Raw genomic sequence first — 24,148 nt, 5'->3', positions numbered from 1 at the left:
GCCCTTTGGGACCACAACACAGTCCTCTGGAGTTCAATTGTTTTGATGTGGTACAATACCAACTTTTTTTTTTTATGTCAGTCAAGTGTCTATATTCATAGCTTTAAAAAGATACATAAAGTTGGTCAAAGGGTATAAACTTGCAGTTATAAGATGACTAGGTTCTAGAGACCTTAAGTACAGCATGGTGACTACATTAGAATAATGTAGTTTATACTTAAAATTGTCTGAAAGAGTAGATCTTGGGTATATTCTCACCTCAAAAGGAGGTATTTTTCACCCCCAGTAAAAGATAGAGATGATTTGAATTCAAGTCTGTCTGATTTAAAAGTTCCTGCTCTTTTAACCAGAAACTAGCATACCTCCAATGACTGTACACTGGTGTAAATCAACTGTCATTAAGTTTATCTCTAACTTTTCCTTACTTCTGTGAGCCAATTTTGGGTGGCAGAAAAGAATGCTCTCTAAATTTAAGGTTTTAATGCCACTAAAATATAGAGGCACATAGAGTAGATTTTAATTCAAAGAAAAATTACTACTAAGAAACAGTTCTAATAGTAACAAAGAAGTATAAAGCTATGCTGAAATTAACCTATAAATAACTCCTATAACTAAAATTTGCCTCAATTTTCACAAGTCCTTAGATACAAATTTGGTTACAATAACATTGGTACCTAAAATTTGCTGGATTATTGCCCCCTTCTTGGTGACACAAGGTCTATCTGCAAAATATCTCCCCTTAAGTATTTCTGGGAGTTATTAGCTATCTCAAATATTTTCCAAAATGAGCTCCCTTCCACTGCCCCTGCTACTACTCCAATAGAATCCTCTTGGTATCACCACATAGATAAGTCATTTCAATACTTTCTGAGCATCATGTTCTTCTTCTACTCCTCTGGGAACCACCATCATTGCCTTTGAGCTTTTATGGTGCTCTATTTATTGCAGAATTTGTATGGAAACACTCATATTCCATGGCCAGACAGTTGCCCACGCCTGTAATCCCAGCACTTTGGGAAGTTGAGGTCGGCAGATCACTTGAGGCTAGGAGTTCACAACCAGCCTGGCCAACATGGCAAAAACCTGTCTCTACTAAAAATACAAAAAAAAAAAAATTAGCCTGGTATGGTGGTGCACACCTGTAGTCCCAGCTACTCAGGAGGCTGAGGCAGAAGAATTGCTTGAACCCTGGAGGTAGAGGTTGCAGTGAGCGGAGATTGTGCTACTGCACTCCAACCTGGGCAACAGAGCAAGACTCTGTCTCAAAAAAAAAGAAATACTCATGTCCATTATACTACATGACTATCATCTGGAGATTTAGGCAGCATTACTAGTATTTTATGTCACATAAAACCCATGATGAAAGTAATTTTTCAACTTCTTCCTACAGGCCATATCTCTCCTTGAGCCTTAAACTTAGGCTGGAGACTGGAGACTGAAGAACAAACATGACATCAGCTCTATTTCCTTGCCCACAGGAACACAAAATTTCTGACAGAACCCCTTTTATTCCTCTCTTCCGTATTTAGCAAATATGTGTTGATTGCCTCCTATAAATGAAGCATTCAGTTAGGACTGAGAATGCTGAAGAAAATAGACACAATGGTGATAGAGGCAATATACAAATAAATACAAATATAATATGCTAGGAGGATGGATGATGAGGAAAGGCATCTCAAATAAGGTTACCTTTCAGCAGCTACCTGAAAGAAGTGAAGGAGGGGAACATTTGTTATCTGGGGATGAGCTGTTTCAGGCAAATAAGATGGCATATGCAAAGCCAGGGGGCAGGAGTATGTCCTCTGTGTTCTGGGAATAGCAAGGGTGCCTGAATGGTTTCAGTTAAGTCAGCAAAGATGAGAGTAGAGGGCTAGGGGTCAAAGAATTATCCAGAAGCCAAATCATTTAGGGCTATGTATATCCCTGTAAGTATTTTGACTCTTATTCAGTGTCACAAGGGAACCCTACAAAGTGTTACAAATACGTGGTATTATCTTGGTTCTTTTTAAAAGAACAATTTTAGCTGCTGTTCACAGAGTTGGCTATGGGAGGAGGAGGTTGGAAAGGGTTGAAGCAGGGATCCCAATTCAGAGGCTAACACAGTAATCCAGAGGAGAGAAGATAGGGCTATACCAGGCAAGTAGCAATTGTTGTAGAAATGTTGGATTCTGGTTCTGTTTGAAACGTAGATAGGGCATCATGTGCTGGTGAAATGAATGTGGGATATCAAAGAAAGAAAGAACTCAAAGATGACTGCAAAAAATGTTGCCCAAGCATCTGGAAGAATGAGTGGCAATTTATTGGGATGGGAAAAACAATAGAAGGATAGGGCTTTGCTTCGGAGATAGGAAATTCAATTTTAGGCTTGTTGTGATTCAATGCTTAATAGATATCCAAGAAGATACTATTGAGTAGGTAGTTGGAAATACAAATCTGGAGTTCAGAGGAAAGGTCCAGGAATAGATATATACATTTGGGACTAGCTGATGGGTAGATGTGTTTAGAGACAGAAGACCACACAAGTGCCTGCAGACAAAGAGGAGGCCAGGAAGATGTGAAGGACCAGCAAATGAGAAGAGATAGGTAATGAGGTAAGAAGACAACCAAAAGAGAAGAGTCTGAAAGCAAGTGAAATCAGTGTGTCATGGTAGGAGTGATCAATCCTATCAGCTATTGTTAATTGATTATGTATGAGCAGGAATGACACCGTAACCTTGAGAAGAGTTATTTCAGAGGAAAGGTGGGGAGAAGACTGTATAGCTTTCAAGTGGGAATGGTAGTAGAAGAATTAGAGACAGAAAACAGAAAACTGCTTTGAGGAGTTAAGAGGTGAAAGGGAGCAGTTAATTGAAATAACAACTGCAAGAAAAGTGAAGGCAGAGAAGATTTGCTCTTCAGGAGATGAAGCTGTTGCAGCCAGATGTGATGGGAATGATTGCTGGCTGAGATGTACTGAGGCATATAGTTCCTTCCTCTGGCCTTCCTGAAGCTGTGGGCAGAGACTGGACCTGTTGTCCTGAGACTTCTCCTCTTGGGGTATTGAAATCTCTTCCAATAAAACATTGCTTACCCAAGCTCATTTGCTGATAGAAATGATTTGAGTTTCTCCCTTTAGCTATGACAGATGCCTTCCTGTGCCCCTTCTTTCTATATGAATTTCAATAACTGCAAAAGGCTGGACAACTGCCCTTGCTGCTTACATTCTGCGTCTCACTGAAGCACTTCCCAAAGGATGGACTCTCATCTTCTGCTCTGTCTTCTGGCAAACGTTAGGGCATCTTAGCTGAGTGGCCTGACAGTCTCATCTCCAGGGCGTTGCCTGTTCAGGGCACCTGGATGACTTACAGGGAAGTGCCTCATGGGCATCCTTCAACTTCTTTCTCTTTTCCCTTTCCAAGAACTACCACCTCTGTGGGCAGATTAACTCTTCTTCGTGGTCACCAACTACACAAGCAAACATATCTGAGTTTCAGTTTGGGCTGAATATGGACCCACAGACCTTCCTATAACCACAAACACAAGATAGAACATTCAGAATCTTTTTTAGGTCAATAGTGGTGTTAAAGAGCCCATGATAATGGATGTTAAGGTGCCTCTTCCCTGGCCGCAAATTCATTCTTAATCTCAGATTCCATATTAAAGCTTTGTATGAAAGGAAAGGAAAGGAAAGGAAGGGAAGGGAAGGGAAGGGGGAAGGGGGAAGGGGGAAGGGGGAAGGGGGAAGGGAGAAAGGAGAAAGGAAAGGAAGGGAAAGGAAAGGAAGAAAAAAGAAAGAAAGAAAGAAGGGAAGCCTAGAGATGGTATCTGGTTCATAGCAAACTCTTTCCCACCATCAGCAAATGAATTAAACATCAGTGCTATCTAGCTGAGATATGCATTGTCATTATAATGCCAGGATTATGATGCGAGTGAGAGTGCATTGTCATTATAATGCAAGGATAAGACACATACAATGAGTGCACATTTTAACATGTAGGTTTATATAATTAGCACTTGTTTAACAACACATCCAAGCATAACTGTGAGTGAAAAGACTAGAAGTAACTCCTACAGCAAAAAGACAGTTTCTGTCAAAGATATGCTTGGTGCCAGTTACTACTTGATAGGTGGTTAATTCGTTTGTCTATTTTATATTTAGTTATTTCTTCTCCCATTCCCAGAGAGGTCCCAGAAGAATAAACTCATTTCTTTTCAAAAGGAACTTGTTTCAGAATAGGAACTTATAAAATAAAAAAATCTAAATTTTCTGGTCTGTATTATAAGAAAATGTCAAAGTAAATCCAAGTAAACGTAACAGATGTTCCCTTACTGCTTGTCAGGTGACAATATTCATAACAATGATCTGTTTTAGGTCAAGGGAACAACAATGTAAAATATATGACTCTTGCTCTCCAGAATGTCACTCAAACTGTCCAGGATCATTGTAATTCAAATGTAACCTACACCAACTTTTCTACAAGACCCTCTAGTCTTATTCTTTCTCATTATATTCCTAGTTCTTTATCTTTCTTCATCCAGTTCCTCCTGTCTTAAAGTCTTTCCTGTTGTGTTCTCCTCTCCTTCTTTTGAGACCTGACCCAGGTACCATATTCTCCATAAGACCCTTCCTGACTTCTGCACTGATATTGAATCTTTCTTCTGAAAAACACTAACATGCGTTTTGGGTTCTACCCATGTGGCTCTTGGCCAGTGCTGCCTCAAATTGTTAGGGATATCATCCATTTCACTGACAAAATTATAAACCCCACTGAGACAGAATCATCTGTAAATTACCTGATTTCCCCAAAGTTAGTTGACAAAAGGATCTCAATAAAACATAATGAAGATGTTGTCAGGCTGGGAAGTCTTCTCAAAAGAGGTGAGCCTGAAACTAGTAAATGAAAGAGGGATATGGTTTTTAAGAAACAAAGAGGCAAAGCAAGGAAAATTAATTTGCTGGAAGCAATAGAGATTTGAACAAAGGCACAGAAATGAGAAGAAAGCTAAATATGTGCAGAAAAACACATGGAAGGTGATCAGATGAAAGAAACGGTTTCATGCTAGGGAGCAATGGTAGAACTTTTTCTGTTAGATAAGATGAGGTCATATTATAAATGTTTTAAAATCCAGAAAGAGGGAATAACACTTGACGTCTTAGGGCTGAGATGACACTGGAGTGTCATCTCAGGTTCTGGTTCAAATAGAAAGGTAGTTGTACTTGTGGTCTGGGCTGAGCAGGATTTTGACACTATATCTTTGTTTACCTGAAAAGGTCATGAATAATTTGTGATAAAAATTAGTGATAACTGTCACAGGTGTGGTGTTGAGGGAGTTGAAGCAAACATGTTACGCATTTGCCAGCTCTATTATAGTGCGTTCTGAACTCACTGTAGTGAGAAGAAGAATGACAGAGGCAGTGTTTATCCTGGTAGTGGGGAGAGGGAACATGTTGGGAAGAAGTTATGATGAACTCAGGCTTGAGGTGACGAGGGTTTACAATAGGGGGCGGCAGTGGAATGGGGAGGAAGGGTCAACGATATCTGGAAATAAACAGATAAGTGGTGAAAAAGAGCAAAGTATTCCAATAGGCTTTAAGGTATTGAGCATGAGTGGCAGCAGAGTGTAAGAGACTTTCTTTTAAATAAGAATATAGATAAATAATTTGACAACTGAGACAAATGCTGCTGACTGCCTCTACTAAGTGTCCTAGTCATGCAGGAGTTAAATCTACAGAAAGCTGTAGAATGCTATTATTTTAGAGCCCTGCAAACATGTAATTTGATTAGTCTATTGGACGATATTCCAAAGAACCAAATGTCTTCCATGAATCAGTCAGAAATGCTTAGGAAAACCAAAATAAAAAATGCTTTCTAAGCCAATAAAGGTGCTAATTAGTGCCTTCTGCATATCTAACTACATCTTCTCCAGTAATACATTTTGCAGGGTTAAGTGCGGTGTCTGCTGCTTCAGATGGCAGAAGTCCACCTAACAGTGGGGAGGGTGGCTGGAGACTCAAGTATCTAAAAGGGAGTTAAAACTGACATTTTAACCCATGGAAGGAGATGTATCGAATAGAGTGGGAAAAAAAATTTTCTCACTATAATTTTTCCCCAAACCAACCCATAGGAAACTTGGGGATAGTAGGACTTAGTATTTGTTTTTCTCTTTCTCCCTCCCCAAACACTCTTAGAGAGTAAAATCTGGTTTAAAAAAACCTAACAAGGGTATCCTGGAGGGGAAAGAATAGAGAAAATATCAAAACCAAGCAACTAGAGAAGCAAGTGTAGAATTGAGGAAGGCCTAGTGAGCGGTCTTCTGTTGGGCCTACAGGTACACATGTGTCTTACCTGGGGCAGTCTGAAGCCTGGTGCCTGCAGAAACCTGGGAAAATCCGGGTAACAGGAGTAATTTGTCTGTCCTGTGATGGCATTTCCTAGGCGTGAGCTTCCTGCTCTGATCAGAGGTAGCAGACTCAAATGCTTCCTGGAGCCAGACAGGTAATTGCTAATGATAGAAACAAGTGGGATAGCAACTGCAGAAAATTGGAGAGCACGTTGCCTTCAACAGATTGCTGCCCTGAAGACACCTGGGCCGGGGCTGCTGGCTCTTCCAAGTTTTAAGGAAAGTCTAGCAACCACAATCCCTGTGAAAACTGGCACATTGTGAGCCACCAGCTTGCACTTCTCCATTCAAGTTCCTGGCCCTGACACACCCAACCGTAGGCCTCAGGAAATTTACCTTACAAATTAACAAAATGAAGAAAACCAAAACAAAACAACCACCCAACATACAATGAATAATAGTTTCGTATTGCCCTGTGCAAGGCTCCCAACTACCTGAGTCTAAATGTTGGAAAAAGCTATCCCTGTTTCCGCAATGATCAGGAAGTAAACTCACAGTAACACTGTGAAAATACCCCTTGGTCTCCCAGGACCCTGGAAGCCTGGAACGTAAAAAATGGAAATCAAAAAATAAAGCTAATCTTCAATAATTTTATAACAATTTAAAAAATGAGGCTCATCTTGTGAGTTAAAAAAATCATATTCAGTTTCCCTTGCCTTGGTTTTCTCCAAAATCTAAGCTCAGCAGGAGAAAAGGCTGTATGTCTGAATGTGCTGTCTTTAGACAGATATGTGTATCATTTGAAACAAGATCAAGCAGAAAAAGTAAAGCCCAGCTGTGGTGGATCACATCTGTAATCCCAGCACTTTGGGAAGCCAAGGCGGGCAGAGAACTTGAGGTCAGGAGTTCGAGACCAGCCTGGCCAGCATAGTGAAGCCCCGTCTCTACTAAAAATACAAAAACATTAGCTAGACCTGGTGGCACATGCTTGTACTCTCAGCTACTAGCGAGGGTGATGCAGGAGAATCGCTTGAACCTGGGAAGCGGAGGTTGCAGTGAGCTGAGATCAAGCCACTGCACTCCAGCTTGGGAGACAGAGCAAGACTCCGTCTCAAAAAAAAAAAAAAGTACAGGAGTCTGCTAACTGTATTTGTACATATAGAAGGGTGAGATTCCAGTGAGGGGAGTCAGACACCCGACCTGACATCCTCTATTTATTGGTGACTGCTGGGCCCCCCACAGGATGCTAGGTGTACTGTGGAAGGCAAGAAAGCCCTTTCCTCAGCTGGTTCTAAAACTGTGTAAGGCTTTCATATGTGTCATCAGACCAGAAAACACCACACTGTGACCCAAACGGGTTCACTTTGCACATTCCCTAGCAAACATATTACCGTTAGGGACTTTTTGTCTTGGAGAGTGCCCTTGGCTCCCTAGCAACCAGATTGCTCCTGATCAGGCGACAGGACACAGGGTGTGGTCCATGGAGTGTATCCTCTAGATCTGTGTGGGCACTAGAATCCCTTCAAGAAGTCCTGGGTGAAGGGTTCCACATTTGGATGACTGGGTTTTCTGGATGACTCGATTTTCTGCAGGGCTAGGGTTTTTGAAAACTCAGCAAGGCTGAGCTAACTCTTCTCATCAATATCTGAAAATGGATCATTTCCTCTCTGACAGTTTGTGCAATGCACTGTGGCTACACGGCCAGATCCCTGGCCTGATGTACATGTTTATTCACACATTCTAGGAAACCTAGAGCAATAGCAGGCAAACAAAAAAGACCAAAGCAGTGGCAAGAATGTCAGTGCTGGCAGAATATGCAGCCAAATGTCCTAGAACCACGGAATGTTTTAGGTGAAAATGGGTGTTCAAAAACTCTCCAGAATTATCTAGATGAGCTAAACCAGGCACAAATGGAGGCCTTACTTTGTGAGTTACACGCAAAGCAGTAGATAGAAGTGCTGCTGGTAGGAAGGGGGCAGGAATAAATTTTTTAAAAATTGCTTGAAACAATAAATATTTTATCTTCCATTTAGGCAACTTATTTAATTCGTTGTGGCATCAAGTTATTACAATATGATCACCTAAAAATTACACCGTGCTTGCGTCTGTGACATGATTAATAAGGTAGCAAATGGGCTTTCTGTCATCTGACAGCTTCAATCAATTGGCAGTGGTTTTATGAGTTTCAGAAGCTCTGAGATGGAGTTGGGTGCAGTGAGCAAGAATGCTACAATGGATTAGCCGTGCCTGATTAGCTGAATTGGGTATTGACTTGATAGTTTTCAAACTCTGGCTCCTGGAGGTGCCTCATGGGTGAGGGAAGAGCTAAGTGGAAGAGCACTACATTCAGAACAACTCTTTTCAAGTTTATTTAAATTATTAGAATTTTGCAAAAGATTTTATATGATTGTGGAATTCCTATGATAAAACCTACTGTTTTAAAACTACGAAGGTAATGGGAAAAAAAAGACTCGTGTTCTAAGTTCATTTCTGACTTGGTGCATAAGTTTGAGTCAAATATTCTATTGTAACTTACATAAATATTTGTCACCAAATGTCACATGGAAAATTTTTGAAACATCACACTTGTTTCCTAATAATGGTCATTCACTCTGATATTCCATCCTTGATAGTGGCTCCCCAGAATGTTTTATTATGAGCATTTATATATTCTCTTTGTTTTCAACTTCTCAAGTTTATACGTACCCCAGCTTACTCTGTTTTTTGCTTTTTTTTTTTTTTTTCAAAAAATCCACTAATGAAATTTATTCTAAAGAAAGGATAGTAAATAACTCAATCTTATGTGATAATTCCAATCAGTTGGTAGTGGTTTTCCTGAAGAAGGGATAAGAAAGTGACAAAATTGGTAATGATGTCTGCCATGGGAGTAACATTGGGAGTGATAGCACAGAGGCCGTATATATTCCCACTCACTATTTAAAGCTTTAAAATTGATTCTATTTCTCACCCTGCCTGACTCTTGTGATGAGAGTTACATTTGTTTTGTAGAGCAGAGATATTACTGTATCTATTTTCTCACTACTTCTTTAGATTGTAGTCCTGTATTCTGAGCTTAGTTAAGAATCCACTATTGCCAGGTGTGGTGGCTCAGGCCTGTAGTCTCAGCACTTTGGGAGATGGAGACAGGTGGATCACTTGAGGCCAGGAGTTCCAGACCAGCCTGGCTAACATGGTGAAACCCCGTCTCCACTAAGATACAAAAAATTAGCCGGACATGGTGGTACACGCCTGTAATCCCAGCTACTTGGGAGGCTGAAGCATGAGAATCACTTGAACCCGAGAGGCGGAGGTTGCAGTGAGCTGAAATCGCGCCACTGCACTCCAGTCTGGGTGACAGAGCGAACTGTCTGAAAAAAAAAATTCACTATTTACTTGTAAGTCAGTAATACATCTCCAGTCTTTATCCTTCTAGACCAGTCTTCTGTTTCCATTTAACAGGGTCACTAAGCCTTTTGAAAATCTGAAAATGATGGGTATTCTTATCTCCACCCCCAAAACTTGGCATTTAGAGACAAATTCACAGATACTTGTGGTCTATTCATAGACCCTCTACTCAGACAAGAACTCTAGCCCTTTATTCTCTTCAGTATTATTTCATATGTTTAAATCATTCAGGATTGCTTTTCCAAAATTTCTCCTAATCTCTATTATCTTTCTTACGGTAAAAATCTTTATGTTCTCATAGAAATACAGCATGGTAACACTTCCCAGTTTCACACATGTCACACATTTGCACCCAGGAGAGCAACAAGTAAGCAGAAATAAGAATACTGGTGAACCTTCTGAGGAATTTGCCCATATTCTAAGCATTTTCTTCTGCAGGTGTCAGCCACATGTTATACCATGATACAGGGTCTGAATCTTGCAAAGGTGCCTGAATAAGCCTCTCTGATAACCAATATTTATTTCCTCTATTCTGTCTTCAGCACCACTATCAGGCAAATGAACATTGAGCATCATCTTTCTCACATTTACTTGTTTGCTGAAAAACCTTTTGTGGTTTTCATGTCCTGATACATACCTATAGACTCCTCTTTCTGTCTTTCAAATAAGCTATAAAATGCTCTGTTGGCAGTGTGGTGTTACAGAAACAACAACAACAAGCTAAAATAAGTTGCAGCATCCTACTAGCCATGAGAAATTTATTTAATCTCTCTCAGCCTCAGTTTTCCTCTGTGTTAAGTGGAGATCAATAATATCTATTTCAGGGATTTGTTGTGAGAATTACAAGAGATTGTGTGTGTAATATGCTTAGCACATTGCCTCACACTAAGTTAGTACTAAATAAATAGTCGATGTTATTGCTGCAATCAATAATAAAGGTAAGAATAAATTCCTAGATGCACTACTGGACTGTGTGACCAAGGGCTCATTACTAAACTTCTATGAATCTCAGTTTCTAATCTGAAAAATGAGGATAGGTTCTAATTATAAGGCTGTTGGAAGGATTCGATGATACAAATGAAGGGAATATGCTTAATACATGCTGGGCCCTTTATGTATTATTTTTTACCTGTCCCCACACTTGCTTCACAGCTTCCTGTATCACGAGAGAGCATCCCGAAATGCCCTATGAGCTAATCAGACTACCCCTAGCACTCTGCTTTGCACTTGCTATAGACATCTTTTTTCTCTTTAAGGGCAATACCTCTTTTAAGGGCAATGCCTCTTTTCCAGCCATCAAATTCTCCCATTCTTAAAAATCCAAGACAAATACCACTTCCTCCATTAAACCTTTGCTGAATACTCCATTTAGCACTGACTTCCCTCTCCATTGAGCCAGTACATTTCTTCACGTGTTTGTCATACAATGTGGTCATTAATTTCATTCTGTCTATTCACTACAGAGATGCCTTGTATTTCATGCCTATATAACCTTGGATATGGAAATTCAATTCTACCTTGGTTTCATTTGGGGTTGAGAAAATCTTCCAGAAGATAAAGCAAAATAAAGTTCCCCTCTACTTTTTGTTGTTGTTGCAGTTTCTTTGTGTGAACAAGGGATGGTTCAAATGACTGTGAAAGACTACATGAGGTAGGTAGCAGAATCAGTGTTACTTCATGCCAATATTTTACAGCCACACCTTTGCTGAATAAAATAGAAGTAGGGAAGTTTTCTTAATATTGCCATGGCTCTTGGGATCTCGTGAAAGTTCACTGGTTTAGTCGCAGTGCCTAGAATGTTTACATCAGCTTTGAGAGAAATAGAGGTTCTTTAAAAATCATAAAATTGTGAGCAAATTAAATCAACAAATGTTGATGTAGGGGGAAATTTAATTAGGACATATGCATAAATGACATTCTACTGTACTGCAACTGTTCATAAGGGCCTGTTTATAAAAACAGTTACATTCAATATTTTCATTTTGCTGAAGTAATTGATTATTATTCTATTTACTGTACAATAATATATGCAATTTCCAGTGTTAGGTAGAAAGCAGTGAGAGTCTCTTCATTGGAGAAAACACTTAAGTCTCAAGTGTGGTGCCCAGAACACCAGCATTAACATTATGGGGGAACTTCATCAAAATGCAAATTCCCAATCCCCACCTTAGACCTACTGAACCAGATCATTTGGAGGTAGGATCCAGAAATCTGTATTTGTGCATGTTCTTCAGATGACTTTTTCAGCCACACTCTTTTACAAACCACTAGAATACACTATGAGCTCTTTCAGGTTAGGAACTCTGCTTCCTGTGCTTTTGTACACCCTCGCATTTTCAGGGTAATTCCAACTAGTTGTAAACCAAATCTGCAGTACTGCATCCCCCTGCTGCTACCAATTCACACCTAAGATGCTATTTGTCAGATTTTTCTCCTTGCAGGATTGGTTGTTTTTGCTACTCATAGAATCATAGAGCTATAAGAGACCACAGAAATCTCTCAGGCAACTCTCGTTTTGTTGAAGAGGAAAATGAGAGCCAGGTTCTGTGACCAACGCATGCTTCCAGGCTTTATTACAACAGTGACCCTGTGTTGGTTCTCCTCGGATCCAAGGGCAGGCTGCTTCTGGGTTGCTCTGCCGCACCTTACAAAATAAGGTGTGGCCCTCAAACAAAGAAGGAAAAAGAAATTATGGCAGGCCTAATGAAAACTGAGGTGGGGCAATAAGTGAAAGGGTATCTTCTGCCTCTCCTTGAGGCTCAAGGAGCTCAACTGTCTGTTAACACCAGAGTTTTTATTATCCAGAAAAACACGCTTTCTCAACTTTACAGAACAGAATCAAGTAAAGGGCATTCTTTTTTTTTTTTTTTTTGAGACAGAGTCGCTCTCTGTTGCCCAGGTTAGAGTGCAGTGGTGCGATCTCGGCTCACTGCAATCTCCGCCTCCCGGGTTCAAGCAATTCCCTGCCTCAGCCTCCCGAGTAGCTGGGATTACAGGCACCCACCACCACGGCTGACTAATTTTTGTATTTTTAGTAGAGACGGGGTTTACCATCTTGGCCAGGCTGGTCTTGAACTCCTGACCTCATGATCCACCCACCTCGGCCTCCCAAAGTGCTGGGATTACAGGCATGGCCACTGTGCCTGGCCCAGCTATTCTTAGCAAATGTAGCTAGAACAAAGTCAGCAACCCAAGTAGGATAACTTGTTCTTCTCAGAAACATTGATATCTGCGTTGTATTTTTAATAAATTCTAGATATATGCCAATTGACTATTATATTTGGTGGGGCTAGATGTGATCCATGGTATAGCTGAGCTATGTATAGAAAACTGAACTATATTATGACAGGATTCCACTCTCTTTGGAAGCACTTTCAAATGATCTGCAAAGCAGGACTATTGGATAGTGATGTTCATTTTTTTCCACAGTAAAGGAGTTTGTTAGAAATGCATATGGATGGCTACAGGAGCACTGGAGACAGCACTTACAGAGTGTTAGCCATGCAATATGAAATCCTTCACTAGTATGAGAATTAATGTAGAGTCACTTCAGTGACGGCTGGCTGTACTTCTTTCAGCATATAATTTTAACTTCTTCCTGAAAGTTGGTGCCTAGCAAAGCTGTGTTCCTGAAAGGTTCCCCAATGATATGCCATCTGTCAAAAGTGAGACATTCTGTCACCTTCGTAATGAGCACTAGCGGGCACCTAATGCTTAAATTCTCACATCTTCTGTAATACAACACTCTTGAAAACAGAAGCAGCTCCTCCACTGCAAGCTCTCTTCTGCAAAGGTGTGGCCATTATGGGATTATTAGAGATTAAGAGGAAATGCCAATGTTTGCTCTGGAAGGAAAAGATTCACAATGACCTCCCAGGAGACTATCTAAATCAACACATCTCATTGTTGGTATTTTCCCAACTATAGATCTTTGCATCAGTTTTCAGAAACTCCCACCCTATCCAGAGGGACCAGTTTCAACTCTTGCTATTCTACTGCAAGTGTACCACAAAGGTATGTAATTTCCAGGTGCTTTTCATCCAGAGAAATCATTCTGTGCAACAATGGATTTCATGAAATTATAAATAGGCACTTGTTGAATGAATGGATGAGAGAATGAATAAAAGATTTTCAAACCCCATCTTGCAATAACAATATAAAAGACTTAGTAAAATTGGAAACAGACTAAATATCTCTCAGTGGGGAAATGGACAAATAAATGATTGGTCAGTTCATTTTACAAAATTCCATATAGTAATAAAAAGAATAGGTAGACATACACATACTGGCTTAGAAAGATCTATATGCCATATTTTTTAAGATTAAAAAAAGCAAGATATAGGAAGATACATACAGTATGTTACAATACATAAAGCAAACAAGTGAAAACCGTAAAACATGTATGTAACTGCATAGGAAAATGTCTGGAACGATACACATGGGTTTAACTGGAAGAGGGTCAGGACTGGTGGTGGTAATAGCTGAGGGGAGTGAGAGCATTATGTGTACTATTAAAAATTTTTTAACAAAGTCAGTATATCGAATTTCTTCCACCATTAAATGTTACTTAAAAAGTTAATGATTTTTCATGATGATATGAAAATATGTTTAACGACCAATTGATACTTATATTCTTGGTTAAGAGACTGAAGTCTTTGGAAAGCAGGAACTATGTTCATTTTTGTGCCGTGTGTACCTAGCACAGAACCTAGAACATGACAGATATTCAATAAATATATGTATAAATGGGTAGGATAAACATTTGTACAGTGAAGTCAATATGATAACAGATTAAATCTTTCTTGCAGCTTTAGATTTCTCACCAGAACTTTTTTCTTTCTTGAACCTCTTTTATATTCAGGTGTCTGTGTCAGTGTAATCAAGTGATTGGCATTCCTGATTCCCCTGTTAATCCCATGATTAAGATATCCAAATGGAGCCATCTCCACTTCACATTATAAGTTTCAGTGATCAATTGCACTGCATGGTGACCACAGTTAATATTAACTTATTGTGTATTTCAAAAATGCTAAAAGAATATTACTTCAGATGTGCTCACCACAAGTGAGGTAGTGAGTGTTTTAATTGGCTTGACTGACTATTTCTACAACATATACATGGATCGAAATACCACACTGTACTCCATAAATGCACACAATTATTACTTATCAATTAAAAATAAATAAGTTAGTTTTTTAAAAAAGAGACACAAAATAAAGAGGAAAAGAAAGTGTGAACATGATGCTGGTTGTATCTGGTAAGTGGGTATCCCCAGTGAGATAGTTACCTGTTGTTGAATGTGTAAATGGCTAAGTAAATGAATTGTAGTTAATCCGATTTCAATTATGAAGTCACTGAAGTACAATTATCTAAACTCTCCCAAATAGGCTCATTGGTGTTGCATGTAAAGAAAAGGCAAACAAAAACTTCAACAAAAGAGCTGAGCAAACCTGGTAAAATCTTGTCAAAAGGTCTGATTCCCATGGAATCCATGAAAGACTCCCGTAGTCTCCTGGGTTAGCTTAGTAACTTAGGCGAAGTTCAGACGTGAACTGGCTTACATAATATAATCATTTATATTTATAAATAGAACAATTAAATATAGAATTGTAATATGTATATAATTATAATAAAATTGAATAATTTAGATATTTATACATATAAATCAAATTAAATATATAATTTTGGTAAAAATTTTAAATATAATTTTCAGCTAATTGATGTTTACCATTTAAAGTGCCAAAGTGGACTAGATCAAGTTGATAAAAGCATTTTTTGTTTCTTAGCCAAGTACAAAAATCATATAGAACACATTTTAATTCTACCTAGGGACTTATAATCATCATTTGTAAACATCAGTTCTTGTAGTCTGCATTTAGTGATATCCTGGACAGATCTGTGTTGCTCAGGATGCTGCAGACTGTTGCTCTTTTAAAATAGCCTTCTTTGAGTCTACTGTTTACAGTTTTTTTTTTGTTGTTTTTTTTCTTTTGTTTTGTTTTCTATTTCATTTCTTGCCTTCAGTGACCACTCCTTTGTGGTTGTCAGTGCACTGCCTCTGGCTGGCGTCTGTCCTGCAGTCTCCCTGCCCTATCTAATTTCCCATGTGCCTGTTGTGGAATGGGAAGCCAGTTAAGTAAACTCACAGTGTTGGATGTAAAGTACAGGCAAGTGATCCCTGAGTGGGGGTGCAGTCAGTCCTTTAAGCATATAGGAACGAATGTACCATTTGTCTATTTAGGATCCTCTTTCACACAACATCTGGGAGATTGGGTGGGTGAGGTGACCAGAAAAAAATGGTGTGGGGTTAACTGGTTTTTGATAAAGATATTCATATTTTTACCACAGCATTCCTGAATGGCTGGAATTTTGGGAGAAAGATCCAGTGGAGATTCTCTTGGATCTGGGGTTTGGTGCCGACGAACCAGACATCTGCACGCAAATCCCAGCCAGATTCCTTGGTTGTGGCTCAGCAGCCAGAGGGATCAATATCCGTGTTTTTCTTGAAGCTCAAAAGCAGCGAATGGACATTGAGAACCCCAACTTATACGGTAAGCGAGGAGGTCCCCGTGGCATTCACATCTCAGCACTGGCAATGAGTGGGCAGGTGGGCCACAGTGTAGGTGAGGAGATTGTGTGAAGTAGCACACAAACCCTCTATTACAGTGACTTCACACACAAAAGATGAATTTCTTGGTCGTCCAACTGTCCAGTGGGAGTTGGTGTGTATGTTCGGGAAAAAGGAGTATCTATTTGCTCCATGTTGTCTTCACTCAGGAATACGGCCTCTAATCTGGAACATCACTAGTTGCAATAATAAGGAAAGGTAGAAATGGAGAACGATACTCAGCTCTTCCTTCTTCTGGTCCTAACTTACACACAGCAGGTCTTGTTCACACTTCATTGGCCAAAATAAGTCACATGGCCACACCTAACTCCAAGTGATTGGGAATGTACAACCCTAACAATTGCCCAGAAGGAGGAAAGCTGGTAGTAATGGTGGGAAGCACTAATATGTACCATAGCCACACACCCAGGAGGCAGAGAAACTGGAATCTGGCAAGGATTACCATGAATGATTAGGTGAAACCCTAATTTCCTCATTTATGAGATTTAGAACACTATCGTTTATACCTTGAGCTGTAAGTGATAGTTATTAATCTGCCATGCCTCCTGATTTACTGTGTCTAAACCTTATAGTTAATCAGGCATGTTGCTATATTTCTTCAGCTGGTGATCAATGTAATCGTGTAATCCTTTTCTCTAGGACATTACTAAGGATGTTCTTGGGGGTGTCTGTACTGTGCTCAAACAGTTTGGGGGAAAGATGCTTTGCAACTCAATAGGTTTATTTACTGCAGGATTGATTTAATATGCTAAGATGCACTTTCAGTCTCCTAGATGGGATGCAGTGCAGCATTTCCAAACCACTTAAATACAAAAGGCCTCTTGGAGAGGCATTGAGGAAGACCTTGTCTATAGTACAGAGTTTGAGGAATTCCAGAGGAGGGAACTGACAAAATTATGATTATCAAATAAATTCTTTTAAATAAATAAATTCACTAAGAGGAAAGTCATGAGAGACAAAGTGTTTTTCTCAAGCAATGATCTGGAAGAGAGGCTTTACTTGGAGTTCTCATTTTAGCTCCTGTTTCTCCCATTTTCATGTGGGTAAAATGGTCTCAAACTTCAGGAATGATATTTTTTTTAAACGAGTATGTAAAGCTGAAGGTGTTGAAATGTAGTATTTCTTTACTTTTTAGACGCAATTGATGTTGTTCTTTGTATCTCCTCTTGCAAGCAGCACAGAGATGCAAATTCTTTGATCATTCCTTTATTTCAGCAGAACAATGTCATTTACCAATATTTGAATAGCATTTGAGCTGCTATGAAGTAAATATTTCACAAATGAAATTGACATATGAATTATAGAGAAACTAGGAGTTGGTCCCTGATTCTGTGATCTCTGGTGCACTCTTATTTCTACAACATAACCCTTGATTCAAGGAAAAAGAGAAGGTCAAATATAAAACAACCAATAATAAAGCTAGTTGGCAGATAGAATGGAAAATTGTATCTCATTCAAAGTCAACACAAACATTTAAACTTGGGAAATGAGAATCAATTAGTCCATTGTTCAATTTACCCAAAGGCAAAAATAAAAGAAAACACTTATCTGACACTTCAGACTGTTGTGTTCTCTGAATTGACTTAACCAATTAAAGTGGTAGGTTTTTGTCTTAGTCTAAATATAAAAACCTGCCATGGATGGATGTAAAGCAATCATAAAAGTTGCATTCAGTTGTACCCTCTGGATCACAAAAGAGATTTAGTTTCAACTACAGCTTCATGTAATCAGAATTATCCTAAAACATACAGAACCCCACAGTTCCTATAGGTCTTGGAAAAATATCACAGTCCTCTGGGAGAAATCTGTCACTTTTTTTGGAGTAGAAGGATGATTAGTCAATACTTCTTTTAGGTAAAAGAAACAGGTAGGCACTGGCTCATGAGAGTCAGGGACATTGCTGTGATGGTGCAAACACAACAAAAGACAACATCCTTGCTTACCTATGTGGTCCTTGACCTTCGCTGAGTTATGCAACCTCACATGCTATCACTGTGATTAAGAAGAGGCTGGGTAATAAAAACAAAATATTCCATTTGTATTACAATAGTTTTATTATCTTGAGATACCAAAAATATTTTCCATGTTTTTTTTTTTTTTTTTTTTTTCGAACTGGCAATATGTTCTCACTTTAGCCCTGCTGCATTAGGTCTCTTCCACATGCTAATTAAGTCAATACTGTACTTGCATATGGCCCAAATGATAGAGGCCAGATCATCCAGAAAGGCTTAACAAGTTGATGAGCTGGTTTGTTTTGAAGGGCAAATGGGTTTTTACATTAATGACTATCTTCTCTGGAAAGACTGAGGAGAATATATTCCCTTCCTAAGTCTTGCTCATTTATAATCATTATTTTAACAACTGATACTTACATAGCATTGTGTCTTCACAGTTTTGCTTTAGTGACCATGACAGATGTGAAAAATGCATGAAAGATGAAAAGACTGGCCATTTACTATGTGCCTGGCATGGCTCTAGCACTGTTTAGCTCTTAGTTATTTTATTCTGAGCTCAAACATCCAGTGAATGGTTGACCTGGGATTTGGATCCAGGCCTTCCAACTCTATATGCCATGATCTTTCCACATTCTCAGGTGACAGTTTGGATAGGGATGATGTAAGTGATGGTAGGAATATACATCACATAGAGTTATGGAGGAATATTCAGGTAACCTCATGTTGATAGCACTGGGTTCACTCTTTAATATATGTTAGTATACAGATTCACCACTGCCTACAGTTTTTAATACCTAATACATAAAAACTATAGGCATATATGAATCTATATAATTATGCATCTTCAACTAAATATAAAAGCTGTTCAGCCGGGCGCGGTGGCTCAAGCCTGTAATCCCAGCACTTTGGGAGGCCGAGACGGGCGGATCACAAGGTCAGGAGATCGAGACCATCCTGGCGAACACAGTGAAACCCCGTCTCTACTAAAAATACAAAAAACTAGCCGGGTGACGAGGCGGGCGCCTGTAGTCCCAGCTACTTGGGAGGCTGAGGCAGGAGAATGGCGGGAACCCGGGAGGCGGAGCTTGCAGTGAGCTGAGATCCGGCCACTGCACTCCAGCCTGGGCGACAGAGCAAGACTCCGCCTCAAAAAAAAAAAAAAAAAAAAGCCGTTCACTTTCCCCACAACACAGCAAAATCGTATTGCGTAGGGAAATCATCTCCGTAATAGTAATGGCATATACTGAGAAAAACTTCAGTTTCAAGAGCCTAATGTCCTTCCTATCTTGAAAATTTCATTTTAACTGAGTCTTCAGTTTTACTACATGAATACAGTTTCAGCAAAAAGACCCAGTCTAAAACTTTCTTGTTTCTTGTGTTGTGCAGGCCGTTTCCGACAGCTGGAAATCCTGGACCATGTGACCCATGCCTTCTCATCTTTGCTGAATGATGTCAGCATCCTGCCAAACAGAGCTGAAGAGAAAGCTGGAGGAGAGAGTGTGCAAAGAACCTCAGTGAGTGCCGCCAAAGAGCATCGAAGAAGGATGGGTAAACTCATAAGGAGAGCTTCAAAACAGAACATCAGGAGGGATTGTAACCCAGAGGCATCAGAGTCCTTCAAGATGAAAGATGAAGTTTTTATCCCCTTTACAAAACCATGGGAGTGTGGAGCAGAGCTAGCAGCAACCTCAATCAACCACAAGCAAAATCATTTGTCTCTGTCAGTAGAACATCAGTCTCTCCAAGCCTGTGATGATTTGCTACCTTATCCTCCCCGCGATCTTCTGGGCAAGCAATGGCCTTGCTCATCTATGCCAGCCAAGCAGACTGCTCCTTCCTGTGTGTCTGAGGGATCAGTCAAGGGCAAAACTCAGAAGGAGAACTTATTTCAGACTAACAAGCTCAAGTGCCTGTCTCGTCTTGTGGGTAAAGGACCAGACTCGTTTGAAATGGAAGAGGTCAGTGTTGCACCAATGTGCCCAACCTCCTAAGGGAAATAACCTTCACTATGACACCCTTGTTTTCCAGACTTCATTTCACCACTTCATCTTTTAATCCTTCGCCATTACATCTTAGTGTTCTGAGTCAGTTTAGTGATTTAAAGTCATTCTAGTTGCTTTTGTTGGAAATAAACTAGTAGGAAACCAGCCTTCGCTTGCTCCAATGTCTTTCCTTCTTCTTGCTCACAGTTGAATCCATAGGTCATTTCTGACTTTGCTTTTGCGTAATTGTTTTAGGTACCTGTATGTGTGCTTTTTATCTACTCTCTAACTTTTCATGTTTTATCTTCTTCAAGGATCAGTTCAACTACTTCTCACTCAGTGAAACTTACCTTGACCACTTCTTCTCTGTGTTCTCATGGCTTTAGCAGTGTGAGCTCATTATGTCAGAGACTGAGTGTGTGTCAGTGCTGTCTCCCCAAAAAACTCTCAGCTCCTTTAGGGCCGGGGATGTGTGTTGGAAATGATTTCCCCCACAATGTCTAACACAGGGCCTCAGACAAAGCAGTATGGACTTGGGTATGGTCTTGATTTTAGGGTGTTAGTATGATGTTTATTTGTTTGCTTTGGGATGTATTGATTTTCACATAGCTTGACCTTCATTTCACACACGTTCTTTGCTCATCCATCCCTACCTTCATTCATTTACACTAGTTTTTATCTTCACTTAGATGACATTCTCACTTGTACATCTCACAGGTGTTTGTTTGTTTTCCAAAAAATACGTATACATGTCTGCTTATCTGTCTATTCATAATGGCAGCTAGGATTGGAAGTTAACTTGTTGTTAACTCTGTTATTTAGTATAATTACAAATAAGTCATTACAAAGGAGGAATAAGGCTTTTCTCTCCTTTCATCTAAATTATCTAAAAGTAGGGCAGGATATTTACATGCCAGTTCTAAAGTGGGCTTACTTCTCCATTGAGCCCTCTATGTGCCAGGCACAGAAATGGTAACAGAATCTGCCTTGAAAAGGGAGCTACAGAGAAGTGGCAGGGATGGGCACTGAAACCGTAAGATGGTAGGCACAGAGACAGCCCTACAGATACACTTTACATCACTACACAGACATATTGTCGGGTATTCCAGAAGCAAGTAAAGGCATTCTTAGCCAGCCTGGGCCTGAGAGGATAAAGAAATTTGTAGAAAGTAAGGCTTAATCACAATTTTAAAAGAAGAATAAGATTGAGTCAGGTGAATATGCTTATTGGCATAGCTGCATCCCACAAAGATATAAAAATTATTTTAAAATATGTAGATGTTAAGGTTCCTAATATCTATGTATGTGTATGTATGTTTGTGTACATATATGCCTTGTATAAAAATTAAAGAACCTTAAAATGTTAAACTGAATTTAAGTAGTAGCATTAAAATGAATAACAATAATAAAAGGAGGGAAAAAATACCTTTGGTCAAATGCCCTGATTTGAGGATAAATTGAGAAGACACTAAAAAAAGAATTTTTTAAAACTTAATCTTGCAAAGATTATTTAATTACCAAGCCAATAGTTAAATTACTATAAAGAATGTCAAGTGGGCCAGGAGCTGTGGCTCACGCCTGTAATCCCAACACTTTGGGAGGCCGAGGCAGGTGGATCACCTAAGGTCAGGAATTCGAGACCAGCCTGGCCAACATGGTGAAACCCCATCTCTACCAAAAATACAAAAACAAAAACTAGCTGGGCATGGTGGAGGGTGCCTGTAATTCCAGCTACTCAGGAGGCTGAGGCAGGAGAATCACTTGAACCCAGGAGGCGGAGGTTGCAGTGAGCTGAGATCGCAACACTGCACTCCACCTGGACAAGAGTGAAACTCTGTCTCAAAAAAATAAAAATAAAAATACAAAATAAATAAAAGGTAAAAGAATGCCAAGTCAACCTGCTATTAGCTAGGATCCAAACAAAAAGTGTCACCAAACTCCAACCCATTGTCAAGCCTCATCAGACTCCATTGTCCCTGAAGGTTCTTCTGCTTCAAACTAGACTGATTTAGAGAAAAATAATGTTCCTAGTATGCCATCGAAATTTCAGAGGAAAGGAATAGACAAACATCAAATTTATCAAATTTGATAAATTTTATATAAATAAATAAGAAAAGAATGTTAGTCCTTGATTGTTATACTTTCAAGAATTTTTAAATTACGATTATTCAAGAAAATACTACATATTAGTATATATTTGGGGAGAGAGTAGAAACACACTCAACACCAAAATAAAGAAAGCAAATTCACATGTTTCTTTGGCACGTAGTAGGTACTTAGTAAATATTTGTTAATTGAGTAAACATCCAAAGAATTTGACAATATTGATTTAATCTAAGGATGGCTTTCATAGGAAAACAAAATATTCTGTCAAATTTCACAGCCATCTTGGTGTTATTATGTTCTAGGATTTGTGTGTGTGAGAGACTGTGTGTGTATGTAAGGCAGAGATAGTCCTAAAAATGATAAAAAAGGAACATACTACTTGAATTTCATTTTTAATAAAAAGTGCATATAAAATATTACATTCTCACTGGAGAAAAAATACTTGTTTCACTCAATACCAGTGGATGAGTAAATGAAGCTTGGGTAGATTATATCTTAAACAGAAACCAATGCCAGATTTAATATTTATTTTTCAATGTCAAATTTTAAAATCTAATTATAAGAAATGAAAAATATGTGTGAAATTGGCAGATTTTCATGGCATTTAAAACAAGAGCCAATGTACTTAAATATCTAGCTATCAGAATTTCAAGTATGATTGGCCAAATTTTGCCTCCAGATCAACCAATGATGCTTTCCCTAAAGTTGTACTAAAAGCTGAATTTGGCAATGTTTGTCTCACTTCTCAAAAGTATAATTTCAACAAAATTGTGCATAGATTTTTTAACGGAAAAATCAACATTTTTTAATTTAATTTTACTTAGTAAAATTGAGTCAGTCCCTCTCTTTTTAAATTCCCAAATACATTAAGTGAATTTGATACTTGTAAAATTTGTGCAATGTAAACTCAAGGTAGGATGCTTCTTCATTTTCATAATAAATAATTTTTAGCTTTCCCTCCTGTTTGCATATAAGCATCCTATTTCTAGAAGTCACATGTGAGAACATTAACCATATTATTAAACAATCCCAGTCAACATCTTGATTAGGTGGGGAATATTTCAAAAGCTATAACTATTTCTTTATTTTATTTTTTATTAATTAATAAGTTTGGCTCAGGTGGAATAACCCAGGAATACACATGGCTTTCATTTGAAATGAATAGGGCTCTTACTTTTTTTTCAAAAGACAAACATGTGCTTCACATTGCCCTAAGTGGATTTTTCTCCATGATAATTGTCATAGCAAAAACTTTTTATTACATTTGAAAATGCATATGACACTCACTGATTTGAGTTACCAACACCAGTGAAAATAATGCTAAGAAGTATGTCTAATAGATTACAAGTATAAAGTAACTTATTTGAAAAAAAGATATGAAGGATTAAAAAGAGAGATTAAAAATTTTTTCTTATGACATCTGAGCTATAATCTCATGGTCTCCAGTGTATTCCTGGGTTAGAGGTCATTTTTGGCCATATGTACTACAATGTTTAAAATGTTTATGTTCTTTGATTCAGCTTTCAGTGTTCAAATATCAATTCCAAATAAGTAATATGACATGTAGATACAGATTTCTGAACAAGAATATTCACCTCAGCATTATTTCTAATTGCAAAATTTAGAAAACATTCCAAGAGTGGGAGAATTGTTAAGTAAACTAATGTACTTCCTGAGAACAGCCTATTGTCCTGTCATTAAATATGTTTTCAGAGAAATTTTATGATGTGGAATAAAATTCCCACTTCAAA

The 24,148-nt window shown here is 38.8% G+C and overlaps 1 protein-coding gene across 2 annotated transcripts in view; it reads left to right on the top strand.

Moving 5' to 3' along the window:
- Positions 1 to 24,148, top strand: part of ITPRID1 (ITPR interacting domain containing 1) — a 102,473-nt gene that overhangs the window by 5,745 nt on the left and 72,580 nt on the right. For both annotated transcript variants that reach the window (XM_030933083.1, XM_030933084.1), the window contains exons 4-7: positions 11,326 to 11,377; positions 13,654 to 13,740; positions 16,075 to 16,277; positions 19,696 to 20,267. In XM_030933083.1, the coding sequence (XP_030788943.1) occupies positions 11,326 to 11,377; positions 13,654 to 13,740; positions 16,075 to 16,277; positions 19,696 to 20,267 (914 nt within the window). The remainder of the gene's footprint in view (positions 1 to 11,325; positions 11,378 to 13,653; positions 13,741 to 16,074; positions 16,278 to 19,695; positions 20,268 to 24,148) is intronic.

This window comes from Rhinopithecus roxellana, chromosome 6 (genome assembly GCF_007565055.1).
Source record: "Rhinopithecus roxellana isolate Shanxi Qingling chromosome 6, ASM756505v1, whole genome shotgun sequence".
NCBI lineage: Eukaryota > Metazoa > Chordata > Mammalia > Primates > Cercopithecidae > Rhinopithecus > Rhinopithecus roxellana.
This window is presented reverse-complemented; position numbering and strand designations above follow the sequence as displayed.